At 48.3% G+C, this 18,453-nt stretch overlaps 2 protein-coding genes across 2 annotated transcripts; both read right to left on the bottom strand.

The window, feature by feature from the left end:
* Positions 1 to 3,377: 3,377 nt before the first annotated feature.
* On the bottom strand, positions 3,378 to 7,784 carry LOC117848556 (lichenase-2). The gene is made up of 2 exons (XM_034730003.2): positions 7,571 to 7,784; positions 3,378 to 4,697 (listed from the first exon to the last, which is right to left on the bottom strand). The coding sequence occupies exons 1-2, from the start codon at positions 7,641 to 7,643 to the stop codon at positions 3,766 to 3,768; spliced, it is 1,005 nt and encodes a 334-aa protein (XP_034585894.1). The 5' UTR covers positions 7,644 to 7,784; the 3' UTR covers positions 3,378 to 3,765.
* Positions 7,785 to 15,689: 7,905 nt separating this feature from the next.
* LOC140222191 (uncharacterized) lies at positions 15,690 to 16,553 on the bottom strand. The gene has a single exon (XM_072292391.1). It carries the CDS (start codon positions 16,551 to 16,553, stop codon positions 15,690 to 15,692), a length of 864 nt encoding a protein of 287 aa, XP_072148492.1.
* Positions 16,554 to 18,453: the final 1,900 nt, after the last annotated feature.

The raw sequence follows: 18,453 nt of genomic DNA, 5'->3' as shown, positions 1-18,453 counted from the left end.
TTTTCTAAAAAGCTTCCGTGACCTCTTTAGTACCGGTTGGAAGCTTCAACCGGTACTGAAGGTCACCCCTTAGTACCGGGTGGAGCTTCCACCTAGTACTAATGTACTTGAGGGTGTTTAGTATCGGGTGGGGCTCCACCCAGTACTAATTGATACCCCTTTAGTACCGATTGGAGTTCCCAACTGGTACTAAAGGGAGTCACCCATAAATCAAGCCCTATCTCCTCCGCCTGACCTCACCCATCTTATCTTGCCGGCCCCCTCCGCCTAGCCTCACCCTCTCCTCTCCGCCCTCTCCCTTTCCCCTCTATTCTCAGCTCCCCCCGCCGACAACGGCTGACCCCTCCCTCCCGGCGACGGACGCCGCCTCTCTCACTCCCTCCCTCCCTCCCTCCCTCCACTTCTCATTCTCGAGGTCGGCCAGCACCTCCTCTGCCTCCCCTCCCCTCCCCTCTCCGTTCGCCCTCACCAGCAGCGATGGGGCGAGGTGAGGCGGTGGCGCACAAGGTGAGGTCTGGTGGCACGGGCAGGGCGATGGTAGGCGCGGGTTGCAGGCCATGACGGCGAGCGCAGACAGGAGTGGGCCGCAAGAGGCATCGACAGCGGGTGCGGTCGGGAGAAGGCTGCAGGCGGCGTCGACGGCGAGCGCGGCCGGGATCCAGTTGCGTCCCTCTCCCCCTCTCCCTCCGTTCCTCTCACTCGGTTCGACCGCCAGCAAGGGGCCAAGCGCCCGGCGGGGCGCGTCTCCGGCGAGGGGCCAAGCGGCGGGCGAGGGCGTGGGGCCTAAGGGTGGCGACGGGGCAAGGGCGGCAGCGGGAGGCCCGACGCCGACCCGCTATCTCAGGTGCGGCGGCGGGGCGACCGGGCGTGGCCGGTGGGATGGAGCTCACCCCACGGCGGCAGGTGCGGATTTTTTTTTATTTTTTAATACACTTTAGTTCCGGTTATTTGACCCGGTACTAAAGGCCCCCCTTTAGTACCAAAGTAGCAATGTCTGTTGCACAACCGGTAATAAAAGGATATTAGGAACCGGTACTGAAAGTGCTTTCCCCAGCCGTGTGCCTACCCGCGACGATTGTTCGTCGCAAGCGCTGAGCGGCGAACGAGCGCCCAATAATGCCCCCCCCCCCCACCCCCACCCCCACCCCAAAAAGTATCTCCATGTATCTTATCTCCACGAAACATGACATGTATATGCAACAGCTACATCGATCGTCAAACTGGAGAGATTTGGTAGCTCAACTGATCGAGTAGGTACGGAGCTCTATCTAATTTAGAAGGAAATAAAAGACTGGCTGAGTAGGCAGTGATGCATATACCCTAATCCAATGCAGCATTATACGCCATGATGACAAATCAGTCCGCTACTAGTTTGTCAAGAAATAAATAGAATTAGAGCAGACATATTTGTAAGATTTGTCATGGCTGAGTCATGAGCTGTTTTTGGCCGGCCTAAATGAATTTGTACATGCTTGTGGATTTAGGTAGGCATGTTCCGACTTCACATGTGATTTAGGTACAGGAATCGTAAGATTCATACGTATTAAGATCCCGAGAGCCTTTGGTGTTGCCCCAGCCCCAACATGGCTCGGTGTCCAAATTGTGACATTGTGTCGCTTCTCTGACTCTGAGTTCGCACTTGTTGTTTTCGAAGGGAGAAAAACATATGAATCGCGCCAATGAAATGTATCCATGTATAAAGTTTTACTGGCATTGCGCCACCTGAAAAAGCCTGATGGTGTGTTCAAGACTGCACAACAGCACGACGACTGTGGGTACGGTTTATGTTCACGCTCAGAGGTTGAAGGAAGGAAATGGATTTATTATTGGAAATGCATATATGGTACCCATAATCTTTGGGTGTTCATCTAAATTTTGAGATATCGAAGATATATCACCCTTCTTAATTAATTTGATATGTCGCATGCGTGTACGCTCCGGCCGAAGTTCTTGACTAGTACATGCATGCTACATAAATGCAGCTAGCATGTATTAAGATGACAAAGGACGCTGGCAGACAGAACCAGTAATTGACATCACCCTCAACCTAAACATAAAGCATATGCATGGTACAAGGTGAATAACAGATCTACTCAAGTTTCAACTTTGGAGTTGATTTCGACCCAAAAACAACCACTGAAATGAAGTAACCGTTCATATATCGGTCTCAAACACCACACCGAACGAACTCACCAACCCGGCGTCCATTCGTCCCTTTCACAGCCGTTGAGACCGCAATGATGCACAGGAGAAAGCGCATGCAAAACCGCAAAAAAAAACCTAACCTAGAGCTTTATCACAGCCAGTGATTGATAGACCATCAGTGGCCATTAGCCTGTCGATTTCCATAACCGCAGAGAAGAAAGTAGCTAGTGTGAGCCTCAAGCTTCGTTCCTCTTCCAAAGTCAAGAACACAACAGAGTACTTTCAGGTTCGATCAGGTAGCTGCTGCTGCTGCTGCTGCAGGCAAACGAGCACCAATAACAACTCGTTCGTTCGTTCGTTCGATCCTCGGCAGTAGCTAGCGTGTGGCGCGGCGTCCGTTTCGGTCAGCATTGCGGCAGCGCCTTTGAGTGGTGTTTAGGTGAGCCTGGAACATCAGAGGCGGCTATAGCAAGTAGTGCACTACCGGCTCCGGTAGGAACCATTTAAAACGCATCCTGTCAAGATCATTTGGTACTTGGTAGCCCCCGGACGAACTTTCTCGACTCGATGAAATGGATTAAGATTTAAGAACCGGTGTGGTTTCTGTATTAGCGCATATATACTAGTTCCAACTTGCATTGTCCACATGATCGAGAGATGACCACAAGAATCGTATGCGAGCGGTGCAAGTGGGGTCTCATATGATCTACATATAGTGGATAATTTTATTAATTCCGTCAACGATCTATTTTTCAAGGCGATTATATGAAGTGTGATGAGTCCGTAGAGATTTAATTTTTATTTTTAACATTTTTACGGTCCTTGAATGATAGCAAGATTTTAGGCACATATCGGGCAATAAGGTTTTGGTGCCGCAGGAGATGAGCCAGGCTGCTTGAGATATACATATCCACAAAACGGATGGATGACGCGGATCGAGCACGGCGTGGAGGGGAGCCCTATCGCCGCACGGATGGACCGGCTGCTTCCTCCAACAGAGCGCGGCGCTTTCCGGCGCGCGTCGCCGTCCCCTCCGGCCGCTTTCGCGCGGCGCACGGCGGTGACCGGATCACATCGATACACAGGGGCCAAAACGCACGATCGGTGCCACTCGTCTGGCCGCGGATGGCTCCACGTCGGCGGGTGGACCGCATCATTAATTTACCCGAGTCCGAGCCATGCACATGCAACGTTCAGTAATAGTATTACTAATAGTGGAACAGGGGGAAGGATATCTCAAACCGTATATTTAATTTACCTATATATATATACGGTGTGTAATGTACATGTGTTACAGCTGGTGTACGTACACTGTTGTACCTCCTAGGCACGTGCTGCGTACGTACACCTGTGTATCTTATCCATCACCAACCTCTCTATATACGTACTAGCTAGGAAGGGAGATCAATCGACGATGCACCGTATTTATCTACGGTACGTACATCTCCCTTCGACGAATACATAGACCGACATACTCACTCACGGCGTACGCATCTGGGAGCACCATTTGGCACTCCCAGCGGTCGCAAAGCAAGCCCCCAGTACAATACATAATCTACATGTACGTACACTTATACGTACCCCGTATACGTACTTAATCATAGACGAGAGCTCCGGTGATCAGAAGCTGATGGGGTAGACGTGCTGCATGTTGGGGTAGAAGAGTCCCCAGTTCTGCTCCACGCCGCTGTCCTTCTGGTTCTCGTTGAACATGGAGAAGAGGTAGGTCTCGATGCCGCCGGGGTGCCTCGGCGTGCCGCGCCCGACGTGGTTGATCAGATACTGGTTGTAGATCCTGGCGTTGGCCGCGTTCGCCTGCTCACCGCCGCCGGACGGCCACCCGCTCTCCGACACCACCAGCGGCACGCCGGAGCCGCCGTGCCGGCCCATGGCGAAGTAGAAGGCGTCCACCGTCGTGTCGAACAGGTTCTGGTACCCGTAGGCGCCGTCCTGCACCACCGTGCCCTTGGAGGTGAAGAGCGCGTAGCTCATGTCCATGGCGCTCGGGTTGTAGGCCCACGCAAGGTACGGGTAGATGTTGGCCATCAGCGGCGACCCGGTCCGGGCCAGGAACGACAGCACGGGGCCCATGTACCCCTTGGCCTCGCCGGTGAACTCGGCGGCGGAGGGCGGGCTGTACACGCCCAGGATGGCCTGCGACACCGACGTCGTCACCTTGATGTGGCCGAGCCCGGCAGCGGCCAGCGCGGCGTGGACGTTCTCCATCGCCGGCGCCAGGTTCTGAGCCGCGCCGCCGGCGACCTCGTTGCCGACGCAGATGTAGCGGAAGGACACGGACGGGTACGCCTGGATGTTGTTGCGGACCCAGGACGCGGCGGCGGCGGGGCTGGCGGCGATGTTGGAGAGCACGTCGTTGGGGGCGCCGACGGTCACGCTGATGCCCGTGCCGCCCACGGCCTGGAGTGCGCCCTGGTCGGGGGCGTACAGACGCATCGCCGAGATGCCGTTCGCCTTGTACATGTCGATCACCGTGCTCGCCGGCGGCAGGTTGTTGGCGCTCATGCCGTAGCACACGCCGATGGCCTCAGCACCTGCAAGTACGTATTTTTCACCCCCGTTAGTTAATTATCATGTACAGTACTACTTACCACACTTAAATTAATTAATAAGCAAAGTAAATTTATTTGTTAATTATTTACCGTCCCGGGTAACAAATTTTTACTACTAGATTAATTTATTATGAAATACCAAGAAATCAAAAGGAACAAAAGGTCAGTGTGTGCACATAAAACAACAAGGTCGGCGGCAGGACGCGATTCTTGTAGAAACACATCTGCAGCCTTTTGACCTGACGTTGGAAATCCACTGAGTTTTCTATACCCAGAAAGCGACATTTAACTGAAAATTTGTATGTATGCATGGACGCTCACGGATTGCTTCCTGCTCTCTCTATCTGGAGGACTCATTGCTGATGTTACGTGAAACCTTTTCTTTTTTACAGCGAGTAGTCTCAGTTGGTGTCAGGTGCACGCACAGACAATGGCGCCGAGGAATATTTTGGGCAGCAGCTTGACCGGGTTGTCGCTGCGTGCAACAGAGTAATTAACTAATAAGAGGAATTAAGTGGCTTAAACAACGGGATAAAACTTTGACCTGTCGAGTGGAACTTTTGAGTTAGCCACTAACCCCCTTTATTTCTTCCCTGGTTCGCATCCTAGTTGCTAGTTCTACCTTAAACTTTGGCAGATAACTTTGCTGAAAATCTGCTGGGAAGCAGGTAAAGCTACTCTATATTTTTATCCTTTTGAAATCGGTAACAGATATTTAACAGGCGTGCAAGTACGCAACCGCTAGTCAACTTAGGAAATGGACTAGGAATATGCTCAAGCGGGAGAGAGGGAGGTAGAGAGAGAGAGAGGACCACATGCTAGAGAGAGAGAGGGAGAGACAGAGGGAGAGGGAGAGAGGGCCAGAGGCGGCCGGATGTGAGGATAAAGCTCTTGGTCCAACGTCCGCACCACGACCGTTGGATAGTCCACGTATGATCGATGTGGATCGCCAAAGCCGTTAGCTAGCGCAGGCGGCCTAGCTAGCTCTCTCTCTCACACATACACACACACACACACACATACGTGCGCCACAAGCTAATTACCTGCCTCTTCACATATTTTCAGCTTATCTATCTAACCGCCATGACACCTATGTGTGTATATATGTACACATACCTACATACATATATATTAATTCCCTTTCAGTGATTTGGTAGAGCTAGAGCTAGCTCCTGCCTCTTTCGCGAGAAAAGATTGATGTGGTGTAGCACTGCAGCTGACAATGCAATCCTGACTAGACCAAGACCACTCAGCTGCAACTGCAACCTTATGATTTGCACCTGGTCGCCAGAACTAGCTAACCCTATTCATGAATGATTATTAATCCATTTTAAGTCTAATCCCCAATTGAGTTGGTTATGGGATAGCCAAATCAGACCAACAGCATTAAACTCGATCGATCATCCTGCACCACCAGCCGCTAGCTAGCTAATCAACAAGCTTGAAGAATGGAGCAGCTGACGCCGTACACATGAGTAGCCGGCCGGCCGGCCGGTGCGGCATCATGCGTCGCCGGCCGTTGACAAAGCGTCAAGTGACGCGACGACGACGGCCGGCGAACCGCCGCCGGTGGAGTGGTACGACGCAACGGAATGAAAAGGATGGCGGCGAGCGAAGGGTTTGGTCTGCAGGTTGATTGCGCTGCGCAGAGTGGTTGCACCGAATTCTCGTCGAATCATCGGCGAGCTCTCGTGAGGAATTGGAGTAGTTTGGTAGGAGGACTTGCGACAACAGCGGCCGGCACAAAAAAGCTTTTGCACTCGATCATGCACGCATGGGCGAGGTAGCTAATTAAACTAAAGTTATTAATTTGCATGACGCTGAGAGAAAGAAAGATAGAAAGAGTGAAAGACGGAGACTAGTCGTCTGAGCTAACCTTTCGTGACTGATCGTTTCGGAAAGATGGTTAGGAGAGGCAACTAGCGAGCTAATTAAAGTGACGTGCGTGGTCACCGAACAAAGGCTAGGCTTCATTTGCAAGCTTGCTGCTGCATGCAGACGACACACATGACCCATCTGGCACAGTAACTTTACTAGCTACTAGCCTCTCCATGTTTCTCCATCAACTTTTGCGGTTTAGATACTAGCTAGCCGGCCAGAAACATCCTTTTCAAGGTGATTTTGATTAAGATATCGATTCCTCGAAGAAGCATCTATGCTTAAGATATTATTTCTATCCATTTTTCTGTGTAGAAAACTTTATGTTCCCGTGCTGTAAAAAAATACATATGTTACCCTAGAGTCAATTTTCAAGTCTGCCTCCAAACACTACACACGAAAACAAGTTTCGCAAGCCAAGAGAAAAAATAGTATTAAAAACAACTGATGAGAGCCGGCAGTCAAAATCTAGGTTTCTTGATTTCCTTTAAGAAAGTGATTGGTGCCAGAAAAAAAAAATCTTCAAAACTACTGTTCCATTGCTGCACGAGTGATCCGTGGAGAGTGAAATAGACGGCGTTTACCCTGTGTGACCTATAGCTATACAGAATAAACGCCGCAAGAAAGCGACGGGCACCAAAAAGGACGGGCGGTTTTGACGGCTAAAGTAAAGGGCTATATCCTTGCATGTCGTTGTTGATGAGAGAGAGATGTGTGACTGCTGTGTGCGTTTCTCTCTCCTATATTATCTTAGCTCATGACATGGCTACGTAACTGAATTATTAACCGGACCTGAAATAACTTATTTACTAGCTATCCGCTTCCTCTGAAGGAACTAACTCTCCACAAACAAGAACATGCATGCGCGCCCTACCTAATCATTTTATTCTGTCAACATGAATGCAAACATGAGAGGGAGAGAGAGAGAGGAGGAGGAGGAGGAGGAGAAGAAGAGAGAGAGAGAGAGAGGTAATCACTTTGTGGGATGGATGCAAAGACCCCGAGGAGCAATGCCATGGCGAACATGGAGGCTACACCTTGCCTTGCCATTCTCTCTCTATCCCTCAAGCTCGCCAGCTCTCCCTGTCTTTCGTGGCTATGCTAACACGTCTCTCCAACAAGCCAAGAAAGACTGTTTCTCTCTTGTGCAAGCTAGCTGAAGCTTTGTTTCCTTGTTGAAACAACCGGTGGCCGCAGGCTCCTTATATAGATGCCGAGGATCGGAGGAGAGAGAGGCGGGCAGGGTTCGGTTCAATCCCCACTTGAATTTTTGTGTTGGCCCGCCCGGCGTCTCTCCACAGCGGCAGCCAACATTAATTTAGCCTATTCTAATTGACGAGAGCCGTTTGTGCTGGCGTCACGAGTCCCACAGTGTCTGGTAGCCAGAGGTTATCCGGTACACTAGGTTGTTGTGACTTGTGACTAGGGAGTTTCTCATCATACCAAACACCTTTTGAAAAATGGGTTTAAAAATTTTGGGCACCATGATGTTTGACGAAAGGGAAGTTTTTAGGTCAACATATGAGTCGCGAGGACGCGGCGCGTCGAACCAGTGTGACCAACGTAACTCGGTCGACAAACTTGCACGTCTTACTCAGCGGACATTCGGCCTGTCGGTTCTTTTACGACATTTTCCTAAGTCGTAGAAGTTGACATGACTTACCTCTATACATGTGACTTGTTTATATGGAACCTTAGATTTTGATAGAACTGTTGTTGCGTATCTTTTCGCGTGTGAGGTCATCTAAATATTTTCACGCACAATCACAATCAAATCTAAATGTAAGAATTTAACCGACGTCCTTGTGGTATCTACTTTTTCTTGTTCTCCTATATCTGTCAAGGAACAATAGTCTCCCTAACTTCAACTTCATTTATAGGTTTCATAAATTTGCTGTGAGAAACTGATAATTAAAATGATGACAAACTAGTGTTTTTGGTGTACCTAATTAATAATCTATTATGAACCAAAGAATTACTTGCACCACTTTAATGAGATATTAGGTGTTCCATGGACTCTGATATGCCTATGCACCTTTTTCAGAAGACTAGTTCCACTTAAATTGGTGCATGGTTTTTCCGAAGGAGAATGATTAATTTGAATTCCGCAGCTAGCGATGATTAATTTGAATTCAGCGGGCGATGTAAAAAAATCATATATAGTTTATTTTCAAAAGAAAAAATGAATTACATGTATATTCACTAAGACAGAGTACAACTCATATGAGTAAAGCAGGTCATGATCCTGCGGTGTACCATATTTTTTTCCCCAGTATGTCATGGCCAGTCTGAACAACGAACTGGCTTCCTCCCACATCCAACCGTTAAAATTTTTATATTGCTGACCTGATCTGTGGATAGGAAGGCACATGCTGTTGCTATCAGTGGAGTCCCGTTATGCAACTGCTTTCCAGTATAACTACTAATGAAGAGATAAAATTAGGTGTACCAAATTAGTTCACACCAACGACAGCTAGCTGATCCATACACTCTTATATACATGTATGTGCGAGTAATTAATTAATTATTTAATACGTGGGACAGAGTTAGATGGTTTCGATATATGGGTTATTTGATTCCAATACATATGGTCCCTTATGCATTGGAGTATCTAGGATTTTGGAGGCAATGGCACAATTAGCATGTTGTAGTACAGAAGCTTCCTATTACTCACTTTAAATTCAATTATTCAAAGCCGGGCTTGTTATAGCAGCCTCTCCTTTTTGACATGTCAATGCAAACTGGTGTAATGATGGTTTAGGTATGTGTTTTATACAGTTACACTGATCAGAGATAGCTAACGGACCCTAATGAAAGCCAATTCCAAATTTTCGTTGATGTGCGCATGCATGCATCCTTTCTAGTCACTACTTCATCCATCTGAAATATAGTTTGACGACGGAGGGACCGAAGGAGTGTATGTTATTCAAAAGATGGAATTTTTGACATCGACTCTGTAACTGATGGAACCAGGATGTCTGCCCACATGTATACATACATGCAACCAACACACACACACACATGGTGCACGCAGCAATTGCTTGGAGTTGGTTGCCCTGGGTTTTTTGCCTATGTGGATCCCAAGTCACCCCTTGTCCTATCCGCGGCTCCCTGGATGGACGGCAGCCGCCTGCCGAGTCGGACGGAGGGGCCACCTGGAAAGTTCCGCCCTATCCACAATTTTTCTGCTTATGTGGCCGCGAGAAGGCAACGTGTCCTGTCACCGTTGCGGCATAGTGCCCGGGTGGATCCTGTTCTTCCGGATATGCGTGTGCACGCTCTGCCCGCCTACGTGTTGGTTCCATCCGTATGATCCAGCAGCCAGCTGAGTCCCTTTCGCTGTGGGGGTGGGATCTTAAATAAACCGGCACATGCATTGTGGCTCCATATTTTCATTCCCATGTTTTTGATTGGCTCTCAGTCGTCCTCCATCACTTGTGGAAATGTGCATTCATGGTCTATTTTGATTTTCTTCTTGATGAAATTAAAAATATGCACAAAGGGGGGAAAAACATATCAATCTTAGAGCATTTCTGTGCGAGCCAGCTCTTGATGTCTATCTCAAGCAGGGAGGAGGAATCATTGAAAACCGAAAAAGGGATGGAAGAAATGAAAATCGAAAGGTTTACGAGGGGTCAGTAGAGCCTAGTGTACTTGAAAGGTCGCCCTTAATAAGTTTATCTTTATCTTGCTTATGTGGACGCGATGACATACCATGTCCTGTCAGTAGATAGCTACGCTACACAGGGGGCTAGTAGTGACTGGCGACCATGGCTTAGCTTTGCTGGAAATTCCCCTCACGCTTTACTCTCCGGCGGCTCCGTGATGAAGTGGTTATCTTCTTGCATTGCTGTATTCTACAAAAATATCGGCAAATTGCTGCTTTCGTTCCATGTCCTTTTGCTTTTTGCCATTTTATATTAACATTTACCAAGTCATCGTTTCCGTGCCTACCATTCTCTAATTCAACGCATTTTCTCCAAGCAGACGACGATTTTTGGTAGACTATATATTCTTATGCTATACCTAGAACATAAGGCATGTTACTGAAGATCTATTATTCATACAGCTTAGCAAGAAGACTCCCTTAAATAACTGCACAAACTGAAGAATTTCATTTATTCAAATAATAAAAAAATACAAAAAAAAGCTTAATTAGTAGGGGGCCTTCTTTTGAGAGCCACGAAAATGCAAGGCCCCATTACTTCAAAAAAAAATGCAAGGCTCCCACACACTGTTCTTTTCCATTAAAGAAATGCAAGAGGCCCCAAAAAGAACACACAATTGGATCGGAAGAGAAAAAAGCTAGGCAAAGCGAGGAAATAAAAAGCAAGAATCGAGTAGTGGAGGATAAAAGAATATCGCAAGCAAGCTAGTTGAGGGCCGGTTACATGATGATTATAGCCCGGGCCCACCACTGTTACATGATAAGTGCAGCAGTTATACCCCAATAGCTAAGCTCGATCGACGACGGGTCAGTGTAGTCGTCGGATCATCAACCGATATTTCGTCGACAAAGCAGCCGGCCGGCAGCATGGACGGCGGCTAGCCAAATCAGGGGTAGACAGAGGCGTGACGGCCGGGCCGGGCTGATCGGATTGATCATGCCGGCCGGCGAGGTTTCTTCCGTGTTTCCTCTTCCCAGAATCTTTCCAGTACATTCCTGTCACCACCGCCGCCTCATTTTCAGGTTGATCGAGCCACACCACGGAGAGAGTTCCAGGAATTCTTCTCGCCATCTCCATCATCGGTCGTCGATGCACGCTCTTCGTCCCGATCACGAGTACCTCTTCAAGCTAAGGATCGGATCCGGATAAGCCACAAAAACAACTTGAAGCCCCTGATCGTTTCATCAGGATAAGAGTGATAAGATTTCCACGTCACTTTTACCACACGGACACGGAGAGACATACACAGCCACTTGAGCTTGTGCACAGCATGCATGGTGCGGTTCATCAGCCATGTGTGTGTGCAAGTGCAGTGCAGTGCAGTCTGCAGTGGTCTCTACTCTTTAGGGCATGTGGAACTCCATTTCGATCCGCATGCTTCATGCACCAAACTACAGTGGATTACTTGGCTACCCTGCCAGAAACAAAAGCTACTACTGCACACACAGATCGTATACACAGAGTCATCACGTAATACATTATCCAGTCAGCACACATTCGGTCAGGCCTGGCCTGCTGGCACTCTCAAAATCGTTTTAGTTACGTTTATTGGCTTATTGCCTGACGTGGACACACACACACACACAGTGAGTTGCGCAGCTGATGATCAGGATCCACGACCTCCTCTCACCAGGGTTGAACAAAAAGGATAAGGTTTCCGTGTCACCAATGCCATCGCGCCGTCTGCATTGTGTAGTGCAAGCAAATATATTGTACTACGAGAGAGAGAGGTGAAGGAACGAAGGGACAGCATCCATTGACACATCAAGATGGATGACGGTCGTTGATTCTTGATTGGCCCGGCCGCTTGTGGAGGTCGCCCGGCGACTCACGGCGACGGCCGACGGTGACGTTTTTCTTTTAGGAATTAGGACTCAAAAACTCGAAGGAGTACTGATGGAGGACACGATGCCATATATGTTTGTGTGAAAGGGACTCAGGGAGATGGATCGATGGGGGCTCGTTTCCAGTTATTTTCGCCCTTCTTCTTGTCATGATGACTTTGTCATTGGCGTGCCACATGTTGCGTGCTCCGGAACGACGATAAGATTCTCAAAAAGATCAAGGACGCAAATAAAGCTCCTGTCTCAGAAGCTTCAGCATCAGGAAGAACTAACACAGGGACAACTAAATCTCAGCTTAGTTATAACAAATTTGTCATTACATATACGTTTAATTCTGAAGGTGCTTTAGGATTCATGAATCAAAAAAGTAAATTTTGGTTCAACAGTACATGTACTAAGGTACGGCGTAATGTTAGGCTATTATTTACGGATCAACTATATTTCCAAGAGAAAAGAAACATGGTGCAGGTAGATGAGCTGATAGCGAGCTCAAGTGCTCAACATTAGAGTACAAAACTTAGTCCAACAAACGACGGCATTATTCAAATGATCCATGCCAAACTCTGGAAGCTTTTCTCTCATGGAAAGAGAGAATGTGAAAGGAACAGAGCAGTGCGGGTACTTATGTGGCAGGCTTGAGCTTTGTTTTTTCAAAGATGTAACATCAGTATTACCTCATGCATGAACTTGCTTACAAGACTCCCCTTCCATTGATTAATATAGGTGACGACTAGTAGCAGTAGCAGTAGGTGTAAGTCTTGATCCTTGATGTTGTATATCGAGCCGTATTAAGTCAAATTTCGTGCCGCATAAACAAATTAAAATAACAAAGGAAAAAAAACACCCAAGCTGCTACGTTGGGGAGATGATATACTTTTTCCAACTCTGTTGATTCAATCGTCAGCTTTATATGGATGCAATACTTTAAAGTAAGAGTTGATGATGCATTTTGGTCTCGTCTACGCTTCTTTCTCTTTCACCCTCCCTATAAACGACTCTTAACCCAAAAGAATGGAAAGCATATCATCTCTCAAATAAACAAAACATAGATGTTTTCCTGATCAAATTTTAATCTTATCCCAATAAACTATTTTAGTCTTGCTAGTTGATTTACCTACTTTTATTATCACCTCACTTCTGCCAGTCAGTCACAGTTAAAGAAGACTGCAACCTTAGCTTGCCACCTCCGGCCCGTTCATTATCGTCAACGCACCAACCCTAGTGGTCGAATAAATGGATGGTGGGTTGAGGAGATATTATTTCGATCAGGGAATTTTCTTAACTCCATTGAATCACTCGTCAACCTTATACTTGGATGTGTATAATTCTTTAAAATTCGAGTTGGTGGTACAATTGGTTTGTCTAAGCCTCCTTCTCTTTCACCCATCTAAACAAATGTTAGCAAAGAAATAATGGAAAAAAACATATCACCTCTAGAGAATAAACAAAATGAACAGCAACAAGGAACTCACCCATATTGCACAGGTCGCTTTACCTACTCATCATCCCACCTTCCCCTACTCGTCACCACTAGGGGTCGGCGGATATTGGCTCACTGGTACTTCCTCCGATTCAAATTGTAAATCGTTTTGATTTTTTTTAGTATATAATTTTTACTATGTCTAGATACGTGAGTAAAAATGATGTATCGACTTACAGGAAGAGGCAAGGTGAGAAAAATGTCCGAAGTCACCGTGCCATTGAATCTCAGTCTAATTGACGGAAAAAAAATCGAGTGTTGGAATGCTTTGAAATACCTGAGTGTGGCATATACAGAGCTATATAGTACGCAAAATTTTGATGGTAATTCATTTCACGCGAGATTGAAACCGTACTTTGGCCTCTAGCTACATGTATGGGTCGATCGATCACTTCCATTATTTTCACCTCGGTGGATCAGTTACAATAGCCTGGCTTATGTAGGCTACGGGTGAGAACGCTCGATCCAACCTTTCGATCGGCCTGTGCAAACTTTTGTGCGTGTAAGTTAGCGGTAGCTATAGCCATTGGTCAGGCCGAGCTCCAAGTGTCGTCGATCAACAGATCGAGCTGGACACGTTAAGCCCTGTGTTTAGTAGGACTCGTGGCGTAACCCAATATGATCATGTCATGATGATATTATGTGTTCTAATCTAATCTGATAATGCGCGCGTGCTTTGCTTGTCCCTTACGCCGCCCATAACATAAGCAAGAAGAGATAGCGAGAAGAGTGCGCGCGCACGCACACACGCATGGCCACCGGTCGAGCCAGGTCCAACTGCCGCCTGTCCAAGCCAACCATGAACCATTAGTCGTCGCCCATCTGCACAAAGGCCAGTTGATCGAGGTCGGTCAGTGTCATACTGTCATGTGTCATGCGCATGACGAGATCAGAGGTTCACGAGGCGGGTGCTCCGGACACGCCATGTACCTGCTTCCAATTAGACGGGTCGTTATGTTAGGTACAAATCGATCCCGACCCTAGCTAGGATGATGCTGCATTATACAATTACAATATTGGTTTCAGCTGCCCACCTTCATCAAGGACGACACGCCAGTCGTCGCACGTGTCGTCGCACTGGATCAGTGTATATACGGAGCAGTAGGGCTGGGCAATCTGTTTAAACTCACTTCTCCAAAGTAGTAGAAATAAATAGCAGAGCAAAACTGAACCTAAATAACTGTATTTCAGTTCTATTTTTCAGGTTTATTCCTGGACACCATGTATTACAGTTTTTTGAGGGGGACTATGACAGGGGAAGAAGCCGGCCTGAACATTATATTGATAAGTAAGGTTGGTGCTTACATGGTTTGTGAAAGAAGAGTAAGAGAGAAAAGCAAGACTAATCTATTGTTACAATGTTTTGAGACCACATCAGGAGGAAGGAGTCAACATGGGACTTGCACCGGTAAACCCAAAGGCGAAGATCAGCAGCCATATTGCCAACCATCGCCGAAGCAGTGATATGCAAGCCATTGAACACAAGGGCATTACGAATTTTCCAAATATTCCATAGCACCGCGGTGATGATGGTTGATCGCACTGCCGGTGCCGTGCTCTCCGGTAGATCATCGAGGGTCTAGAGGTCGCCGTAGGAGAGTAGGTGCGGCACGACGATCCATCCGATAGCCCGCCAAACCCTGACGGCCATGGGGCATCGCAGGAGGAGGTGATGTTGATCCTCATGAGCACCACAAAAGGCACATGTGGGCGACTCAATGATATTCCGATGATGCAGAAGGGCCACCGAAGGAAGCCGGTGGTGGTGCACGAGCCAAAGGAAGTGCTTACAACGCGGGATGGTAGTGTTGTGCCAGATGAAGGCAGCGAAGTCGTCGACAGGCCTTCGTTCCATATGCCACGCATAAAACCCTGCGGAGGATAATGGTTGCATGGCAGCGCCCATTCCTCGCCAATCCACCATACTAGGGATAGGATGTGCATTAGAGAGTGCCTATTGCAAGAGATGGAGCTTCGCTTCCACAGTTGCACAAAGGTGTGGGTGGAGGAAGAACTCCCATTGATTACCAAGCCAAGCAGAGGCAATCGAGATGTTGGGCCATCGACAATGAGAGAGGAGTGCAGGGAAGAGCTCAGCCAAGGGTCACGGACCAAGCCAGTGATCAAACCAAAAGCAGTAGTTTGCACCATCACCAAGATGCACTTGAGTGCATTGCCTGAATTCCGGCAGGAGCTTAAGCAAGGTAGTCCAGATTGGAGTGTCTAGATGATATGAGTCGCCCAGATCATGGCCAGCTGCAGGGCCATAGAATTTCCAGAACCATCGTAGCCAGTTGGTTGTAGGGGGAAGTTGAAGCTTCGCCTGGAACTTGGACAAGAGCCCCCGGTTCCGGATGGCCAGGTCTTTGACGCCTAGATCACCATGAAGTTTGTCCCAGCAGACCATTTTCCAAGCAGACTTGCATTGGCCCCCATTGCACTGGGATTCGTCAGTCCAGATGAATGCACGACGGATGGCATCGTCAACTTCAATTGTGCACTGCAGTAGGAGGACAGAGCACATGGCATAGACCGGCTTGGCGCCGAGAACAGCATTGGCTAAGGTTGTGCACCCGCTCGGAGTCAGTAGGGGACCGCACCAGCCCGGGATGTAACCGGCCACAGCGCGCACTAGTGGTTGAAGATCACATAGTCGTAGCTTGTTGGTGGAGAGTGGCAGTCTGAGGTATGTTTGGGGGAAGGAAGCCAACGGACATCCAAAGGTAGCAGCCAGGGAGTAAGCCTGGTTGATGTCAATGGCGATCGGGATAACTGTACTCTTCTCATAGTTGATATGAAGGCCGATCATAGTAGAAAGTTCCTGGAGCAGGCCCTTGAGAGTAGCAAGGTGAGCACTGTCAGCCTTGATGATGATCAACGTGTCATCTGCGTACTGAAGAAAGGAGCACGGCGCACCGAGTAGCAGAGGGTGCTGGATGTCACCACGGGCGGAGGCTTGTAGCAGCATTTGCTAAAGGAGGTCAAGCACTAGAATGAACAGATACGGGGGGAGCGGGTCACCTTGCCGCAACCTTTTCTTGCACTGAATCCATTTGCCTGGGACACCGTTGAGGATAATAGTCGTCTGACTGGAAGCATTGAGCGAGGTGATCCAGTCACACCAGCATTGACAGAAGCCTTTGGCTGTGAGGATGGCATTTAGGGCTTGCCAATCAACCGAGTCGAAGGCCTTTTTGAAGTCAAGCTTGAGAACTAGGACTGTGGCCTTCCGTTTGTGGCAGCACTAGACAATCTCGACGGCATAGATGAAGTTTTCTGCAATACATCATCCCTTGAGGAACCCGGTCTAGTCTGAGTGCATGAGGTGGTGGATGAACGGTTGCAAGCGCATGGTCATGCCTTTGGTGCAAAGCTTAGTAGCACAGTTCTGCAGGGAGATCGGCCGATAGTCCTTCGGCAGGATGGAGTTGGATTTCTTAGGTAGGAGAGCCAGGTAGGCTCTGTTGATGCGATGCAACTCCGCAGTCCCATCCTGGAAATGAACCATTAGTTGCAGAAGATTGTCCTGAACAAATCCCAGTTGTGCTAGTAAAAGAGCGGGATGAAACCATCAGGAACGGGTGCACAATCCTTGTGCATAGCAAATAGCAGCTGGTTGAGCTTAGCCCTAGTGAACAGTGCAGTGAACGATTCCGCTTGGACGATAGACAATGATGTAGTGGCAAAATATTACTGCAAGTTGGGGATAGGTGCGCATTATTCAGCTTCGCCCAGTAGCTGGTGGTAGAAGGCATGAAGAACAGTCACTTTGGTAAGGTGGGAGGTGACCACAGAACCATCATCGAGTTGTAAGGCCTTGATCTGACTGTGCCGCTATTGGACTATCGCCGCCATGTTGTGGAACTTGGTGTTCTCATCACCCAGACGACAGGAACAAATCTTCCCACGCTGCCTCCTGTAAATTGCCAATTGAGCAACATGTTCCTGAGTTGAATCACGCACCAGAGATCGAAGCAGACGCTTAGCATGTAGAGGGGTCGTTGCTCTTCAAGAAGGTCCATCATGGCGATGACCAAATTGCAACTATGCAGGAAACCACGGGGGGAGCGAAGGTCACGCTACCACTGCTTAATATCCGCACGACTGCGCTTGAGACACAGGGACAGATGGGCCGTGCCCTCACGTCCATGAACGCTTGTCTAGGCACTGTGCACAACTTGAGTGAATCCATCAACACGAGTCCAATGATTGTTAAAGTGAAAGATTGTTAAGTGCGGGATGGAGATGGATGTGGACATGATAATCTGGCAATGATCTGAGATAAGAGCCGAGGCAGAAGTTGCCGTGGAGTTGGGGAGGAGAGAGCTCCACTCATTGTTAACAAGGAACCTATCTAGCTTGGCGAGGATCGGGAGTTCTTGATGATTGGACCATGTGAACCGACTATCAATGAGTGGGATCTCTTGCAGTGCCATGGCATTGATAGCATGATTGAAGGCTATTGCTTCCACGTGATCAAAGTTGGCATTGGAGCACTCCTCAAGGGCCTGGATGAGGTTGAAATCGCCAAGAAGAACCCAAGGACCTACAACTATAGACTGAACCAGGGTGAGTTCATTGAGAAATGCTTGCTTGTCTTGGTAGAGGCAAGGACCGTAGCAGTTGGTAGTGGTGAAGCTGTAGTCGGTGGCAAGGGTTTGGAAGGTGGTGGTGAGGGTGAAGCGCCTGGCAATGGAGCTGGTTATGGTGAGGAAATTAGGATCCCAGGCAGTGAGGATGCCACCAGAGGCACCATTGGACGGTAAGAAGGTGAAAGAAGAGGTAAGGGGGTGAGGCAGGAAGGAGGTGGCTTTGAAGGTGTCTATGTGGGAGAGCTTTGTTTCTTGCAAGCAAGCAATGGAGGGGGG

This window comes from Setaria viridis, chromosome 3 (assembly GCF_005286985.2).
Source record: "Setaria viridis chromosome 3, Setaria_viridis_v4.0, whole genome shotgun sequence".
NCBI lineage: Eukaryota > Viridiplantae > Streptophyta > Magnoliopsida > Poales > Poaceae > Setaria > Setaria viridis.
Note: the sequence above shows the minus strand (reverse complement) of the source record. Positions and strands in the feature narration are given on the sequence as shown.

Excerpts from the sequence above, each read along its gene's own strand:
- LOC117848556 (XM_034730003.2), bottom strand. The coding sequence starts at position 7,643 with ATGGCAAGGCAAGGTGTAGCCTCCATGTTCGCCATGGCATTGCTCCTC. Across the intron at positions 4,698-7,570 it reads CTTTGCATCCATCCCACAAA|GTGCTGAGGCCATCGGCGTG; the intron begins GTGATTACCTCT and ends ACGTACTTGCAG.
- LOC140222191 (XM_072292391.1), bottom strand. The coding sequence starts at position 16,553 with ATGCTGCTACAAGCCTCCGCCCGTGGTGACATCCAGCACCCTCTGCTA.